Here is a 7,081-nt window from a genome sequence, read left to right on the forward strand (position 1 = left end):
GGAGGGCGGGGGGGTGAGTGGGGCAGGGCGGGGGCGGGGGGGGGTTCAGGGCATGGTGCATCCCAGTGGCTGCCGGCAGCTCCCGGGGCCGCTGCAGCCAGAGCTGGGGTGAGAGCCGTGCCCTGCACCGCCTGGGGCTCTGCTGGTCTGCGCTCACCCCAGCCGGCCCTGGGAGCAGCTGACAGGTGAACCTACCCCTACTTCTTACATTACTGTATAAAGTAGATTCACTTTATGTGAATTTGATTTATGCAGCATTCTCCAGGCCTATCCCGATCGCATATATGCCACCTTACCTCACGTATAATGAATTTCGGGTACAAAAGGGTCATTGCACAAGAGCAAATTTGCATAAACCAAACCTGCATAAATCGAGGTAAACCTGTACTTAGTTATAGTAATTTCTTTAATGAATTCCTTGTTGCGTATGTTATAGGCATTACAACTAGATCTTTTAATAACACCTTGTTCTTATATAGCACTTTTTCATTAGTAGATATTAAAGTGCTTTACAAGGAAGGTAAAAATATCATTATCTGCATTTTACAGGAGAGGAAACAGGGCACAGACTTGCACAAAATCACCTGGCAAGCCAATAGAAGAATAGAGACTCAACCCAATAACATCTCTTCTGAACTGCGTATCTCCTGAAAGAGGGCAGTTTGCTTATTAATCAATACTCTCTGCAAAACAAAATAACTAGGAAGGCAAAAAAGGCCTTTGTTTACTTTAAGAACCAAACAATTAAATGTATAAAAGCCTGTTTTCTATTCTGTATTATAATTTCTAACTATCTGTTATTTCTCAGACCTGAAAATAAACCATATGAAGAAATATCACTGTTTCTGATTAGCAGATCATTAAAACTTCCCAAGCTTGTTTGTTCTAATAAACAGCTTTTATTCACTAAACAATACTAACTGTTGTTATTTCTCAGTCTAAAATAAAAGTAAACATACCGCTTTGATACCACATATTACTGTGGTATTTCCCAGCTTCACTAAGGCAGAGCCATCTGCAGTAGTAATGGAACCTGAAGAAAGAAAACGTTAAATAATATAAGTTATCTATTTAAGCAAGTTCTCAAACATGCTATCCAACTTCACAATGAGAATTCCTCATCTTAGCTTCCTTACCATTCACTCAGAGAGAACAGCACAGGATTCACAGAATGCTGTAAATCTTGGGGAATTCTAGGATTGAGTGAAATCTGACCCTACCATAGGTTAAAAGTATAAAGGACTATCAAAAACTGTTCCTATCTACTCTGTAAACTATTTTTGTTTGATACTCTTGTAAGATGGCACACTTTTGAATTTGTACCATAACTGAAATGCATACACCAGCATTTTCCAATATCTTGTTTGCTTATTTGAAGGACAATGGTGCTATTTTCCTTTCAGTCCAGTTCCATAATCATTTTATCTGATTGTGTTTTAATTCACTGCTGCCTTAGTTATACTTCTGTTTTCACTAGCAAGGACTTAGGGATTCATTTCCTCTGCATTAGTAGTCGCCAAAGTTGTGCTAGCTGACACCTTCACACTAAGCAAATGGCAAAAGTAGGCGACATGGGTTCCAAATCCCCTGGATCCAGTCAGGAAAGAACATACCCATAACAGAAAATGAAGAACACAGCCATGTTCTGAGCATGGCCACCAAATCCTGACTGGGAATGGAAATCAGGAGAGGCATACTGGAGATGGGGCCACAAAATGCAGCACTGTGGAAATTCTGAGTAATGCTGTGACATAGTCTGGCAAGGTGCTGTTACTTAAATTATCAGCCAATGTTTTCTAAATTAAACTGGGTAACAGTGTAAGTAAAAAGAGCACTGCTGAGTAGCCAGGAGCAGCAGGAAGCAAAGATCACTCAAAACTACTCCTGGACTGCATATTATATACTGTCTATTACAGCCTCAGTACTGAAACACAACCCTTCATATTTTCATATCAAATACCAGAAAAACTGATTAGCTATTCATTATATGCTCGAAATGTAAAACCCAATTAAATTAAAAAGCTGTCCCCAACACTGTCCTAACACTTACCTATGTTGACAGTGGTCGCTCTGAATTCACCTAACTCTCTTCCATCAGGACGGCAGTTCTCTTTCTAAAAGATAAGAGTCTGAGTTAAAAACATTTTTGTTAAATAGTACAATCAATATACTAAATATAAATACCAGTTTATTTTCTAATATCAACTTGGAACTGCAAGACAAGATCTCTAAAATAAGCTCAAAGATTTCACTTCAAGGCAAAGTACTGCAGACCAGATCCACAACAGGAGTGAAATGGGACTACTTTTCACACCTAAATTCAAAACTGCAATCCTCAAAGTCCCACTCATAAAGCACCTGAAGTCCACACGTGCCAAATTACTGACAATAAAGTATTACAAGCACCCAAAAGTCTGTTTCTAGCACAGAATCACAGAAAACTAGGTTTGGAAGGAACCTCAGGAGGCCATCTAATCCAAACCCCATGAGGCAGGGCTCGGCCACATGTGGAGCACTGCAGGGACAGCCACCAACTAGACAAGCTCTGCTGCCCACAGCCCAGCCCTCCCCTCCCCCCGCCACAGGGCAGGGCATGCAGGGAGTGCACCACACCTGTCCCACTCCTGAACACCAGGGATCCTGGTTTTCCGTTTCCCACGGAAAAACAAAGAAAAGCACAGATTTCCCATTTTTATCAGAGAAAGCACAGATTTTCCCTTTTAGAAGAGAAACCCATGGATTTCCCCTTTTTGCAAAGAGCTCTGCAGAGTGGCAGAGTTCCAGCCTACAAGAGCTGTTTGTAAAGGGGTGGGGAAACCCTCAACCCTGCCAGGAGGGGAAGGGAGGGGTGAAGGGCAGGGCTCAACACTCTCGCTTACTGAAGGCTGCTTCAGGCTCACTCTTCTTGCTGGTGATAAGTGGGGCTTAGGGGTTGGACAGGGCTGGGGGGCAGCGGGGGGAAGCTGGCTAGGGGCTGAGAGAGTGGAGAGGTTTGCAGCCAGCCAGACACTCTGGCCGGGAGGGGGTTTGCAACCTCCTCGCTCCGGCTGGAGTGCTGAGCTGGCTGGAAACCCCCACCGCTACCTCAGCCCCCAGCCAGCTTGGGCACTCCCCGGCCAGGCACTCTAGCCAAGAGGTGGGGTTTGCAGCCAGCCAAGCACTGTGGCTAGAGCAGGCAGGCTGCAAACACCCTCCCAGCCAGAGTGCCTGGCCAACTGCAAACCCTGGGTCATAAACGCTGTGCTCCCCACTCTGCTGCCCTCCCCCAGGCTCTCCAGAGCTCAGCGTCTGCGACTGGCATGGCAGGGCACAGCGGGACCACACACAAAAGCTGACTGCCACTGCAAGCTTCGTACTACCCTGCCCACAATTCCTTTGCATGCACAGGGGCTGTCCACATCCACCCTGCCCACACCCCCAACACAGATCTGGGGGGTGCAGGTCCCCCCTACCACCCCCCAGGAGTGCACGTTGCCACTGGGAGCTGGCCCCACCCAAGCCTGCACCAGGCAGCAGGGGGGAGGGGGGAGCCACCTCATGCTCCTGCTGTAGCAGCCACTGCCTTCCGTTGGGGGCAGGGGGCTGCAGACCTGGGTCCCTGGCCCCACAGCCCTGGCAGCTGGGGGCCTCCTCCAACAGGGCTGGGGGGCAGGGACTGTGGGTGGGGGTCAAGGGGCACAAGCATGGCCTGTGGGCTGGGACGGGCGGGGGTAGTGAGGGATACCAGCAGGGCTGTGGGGGGCATTTAACCACAGATTTTGGGATTTTTATCAGAGAATTTGCATTTTTTTTTTTTTTTAATCAGAGATGACCAGGCTCCCCACCAACCCAAAGCCTCATAAAGCGTTTTGGTGAATTGGGGGGGGGCAAAGGGGGCTGTGACCTTGCCTATGACAGTTCACCAAAATTCCCTACGTGGCCCTTGGGCCCAAATAATTGCCCACCCCTGGGTTAAAGGCACTCAGTCAGGATTTAGGAGGCCTGAGTTCAGTCCCTTTTCTGTTTCAGGGGATTCAATGTAAGCATCAAGGTACAAACTATTCTCAGCTGGGAGCACTCTCTTGCCAAAACTGTTCCACTTTGCATACTATCATAAAAGATTTGTTGCATCAGAGACAGCTTTGCTTGGTGTGCATTATTAATATAGATTTGAAGTCTGACTTGTCCAAAACACAATTAATAGTATTACTTGCTATTTGTGCTGTAGCACCCATGGTCCCCACTATTGCCCAAGATCCCATTAAGCCAAAGTTAGACTGATGCCCTGTACTAATTTAAGCACACGTCTAAACCTTGCACACATCAGGACTCCCTTTGAAGTCCATAGTACTATTTGTATATCAAGTTAAATGCATGCAGAGTAAGAGCCACAAAATAGAAGAATCTGAACAATCTCTTCTATTATAGGTTTGAAGGACAATCCAAAGGTAGGGATGTACAACACAGTCCATCAGATCAAGCCCAGTGATTTGTCATAATTCTTTATTAAGCCACTATACTAAATGAAAAAGGATGTGAAAAATTAATAGTGAGTCCTGTGTCCTCACTGTACAACAGTTTGTTCAAGTGTGCATGTGACTGCATGTGAAGTCCAGTTACCTGGCTGTACACATGGCTAAGGGCTTATATCTGATCAAAGCAAATCTTACCAGTGACAGCTTCCATTGGAAAATGTATTTTACAAATGGCCCTCAGAAAACTTTTGAGTTGTGCAACCTTGCCAAAACCCTACTGTGGTTTCTATATGGGTTAAAGAGAACAACAGAAAAGAAAAACATAATTTCAGTCTACATAATTTAGACACGTATAATGCTTTACTCACCAAAAATCTTCTGTAGTACTCCAAAGGTTCCACAGTTCTGGAAAAAAACAGAAAAATTCTTATGGAAAAAGCTGTTTTACAAAACTGAATTGGCTAGTCAAAACCTAGCAAGAAGCTTAGTGCTTTGTGGTTTAGCCAAGTTTGACAGTCAAGTCCTGTCTGTCTGTTGACTATGTTTGGACAGAAAGCTAGCCAGCACTGCCAACAACATACTAGAATACTCTATCATGATTTTTCTGATGGATTTGAGACATGAATTCAGATTCTAGAAAGATGGTGGCCCTGAAAAAAAGAAAGGGCTCAGAAACAATAATGTTTGGCAAACATGGAACTTTTTGTCAATCACCCACAGAACAGTCTTTTGTACAATTCATTCATTTTATACCATTACATTGGACATCTCTTCAAACTAACAACACTGAGAGAGGTGGAGGAGAAGAAGATGATCATCAGTAGCAAATCTATGCCTGAAAATAGCTATGGCAGTCTGTAACACTGCCATTAAAATAGCACAGCATTTCCTGGAAAGGAATGTACCTCGGTACAAGGCTTTCTTAGGTTTTGTTCAAACATGTATTTTTGGAGACAGCCACAGGTATAGTAATCCTGAGAATGAATTTAGTTTCTCTGTATACATATTTTGGCATCACAAATCAGGAAAACAAGTTTAAAGGCAATTCCCAACAAGTCACCCTGTGAAGCTCCTAACTGGCATCAATACAGGTATTACTTCCCACTGGCTCAGGCTGTAGGATCTATGTCCCACTTCACTGAGGGTGAACAAGAAACATAGGGGAGGGGGGGAAAGCTGGATGGCTGTACAATTCCTCCCTTGGCTAAATTCCTTGAAACACACCCTTTGTCCAAGCACTTCAAGACCTAACCTTCTTTTGCTCCAAACAGATCCCTCCCTTCCAGCCTACCCAAGACTTGAGACAGGGTCCTGGTTGCTTTAAATTTCCCCCTTAGCTATTTCTGGCTACACCAAGATCTACAGCTCTCAAAATACTTCAGCTGAGGAAAGATCAATTCTCATGCCGTGTTGTGGAAGCTGCCCGTGTAACCAGATTCCAAAAGGGACTGGACAAATACTCAGAGGAAAGGGGCATCAACAGCTCTTGAGCAGAATCTGAATTTACCAAACCTTAAATGCTGGAGCCTGCAAGTAGGAGAGGAACAACAGGGAAAACCCTGCCCCTGTTCACTCTCCCTTTCAGCATCCACTCCCTGCCACCGTGGGACACAGATGGGGGTGGAGGGGGTGGAACCCGAGTTTAGGGAACAACTAAAGAGAAAACAGGGATGGGAGCGAGGTCATGAGTTTAACAAAAGTGCTCTGAGGGGGGACATGGATCATAGCACACTAGGGCAGTGCCCACAGGCCCTCAAAGGAACCAACAGACTCTGCCCATGAAGCATGTCTCTGTTGCCCATGCATGAAGCATGTCTCTGTTTGCCCAGAGACATGAACAAAGCAGGGACAGGGAGACATCTTTGCAGGCTCTGACAGCTGTGTGACACGGGTCCATCTGGTGGCTTCCAAGGGACTGGGGCCCTGCTCAAGCAGACCTACAAGCCTCCCTCAGAAGAGGCGGCCACTGAGAAAGCAGCACCTGGTTTCCTGGGATGAAAGAAGGCAACGTGGAGGCAGGAGCGAAGCTTGGAGGCTCAGAACTAGGCATGGAGGCTGGACCCCTTGGGCAGCTCCCAGTGATGCTGGGAGGGGAGACGGCCCTGCGGCCCTGGGGCTGAATGAGGTATGGAAGGAGGGGGGGGAGCAGCAGCTTCCCTCAGGGGATGCGCCCTGGCAGTGTTGTCTAGTGTACAATAAGTATCATATTCGTGCGATGATTTCAACTATTATACAACGTACAATCAATCAGAGTAAAAGCATTCAAAAAATAAGATCATTTTTATGGGCGTTAATTGATGCCACATACACAACACCCAAATCTCCCTCGGAGGATCTTAACCACGCTTTTGGCCTTGCTGCCGGCACTTCCTTACCACGGCCTGCCTCGAAATAAATGCTTCAAGGCCCAGGTCTCTCTCACTCACTCACTCTCTGACAACGAGCAGCGAGCAACAGCCAGCAAACGAGAAGACGTCCTTGCATTCTCATTTGCACAATTATTCGGCGTACGAAAAATTTTCAACAAATACCATAATTTCGAGCTGGTAATACGACAGTTTCATACTTAAAACCTGGGAAAGGCTGCGCCCCGCCCCGGCCGCAGGGACCCGGGCAGCTGGAGGCTG

The 7,081-nt window shown here is 46.2% G+C and overlaps 1 protein-coding gene across 1 annotated transcript in view; it reads right to left on the minus strand.

Moving 5' to 3' along the window:
• EXOSC8 (exosome component 8) overlaps window positions 1-7,081 on the minus strand; it is a 19,343-nt gene that overhangs the window by 11,273 nt on the left and 989 nt on the right. The window contains exons 2-5 of the mRNA XM_025209786.1: window positions 7,021-7,078; window positions 4,823-4,859; window positions 2,051-2,114; window positions 960-1,033 (exon numbers count right to left, since the gene is read on the minus strand). Coding sequence (XP_025065571.1) covers window positions 960-1,033; window positions 2,051-2,114; window positions 4,823-4,859; window positions 7,021-7,078 — 233 coding nt within the window. The remainder of the gene's footprint in view (window positions 1-959; window positions 1,034-2,050; window positions 2,115-4,822; window positions 4,860-7,020; window positions 7,079-7,081) is intronic.

The sequence above is a fragment of the Alligator sinensis genome, unplaced genomic scaffold (assembly GCF_000455745.1).
Source record: "Alligator sinensis unplaced genomic scaffold, ASM45574v1 scaffold413_1, whole genome shotgun sequence".
NCBI lineage: Eukaryota > Metazoa > Chordata > Crocodylia > Alligatoridae > Alligator > Alligator sinensis.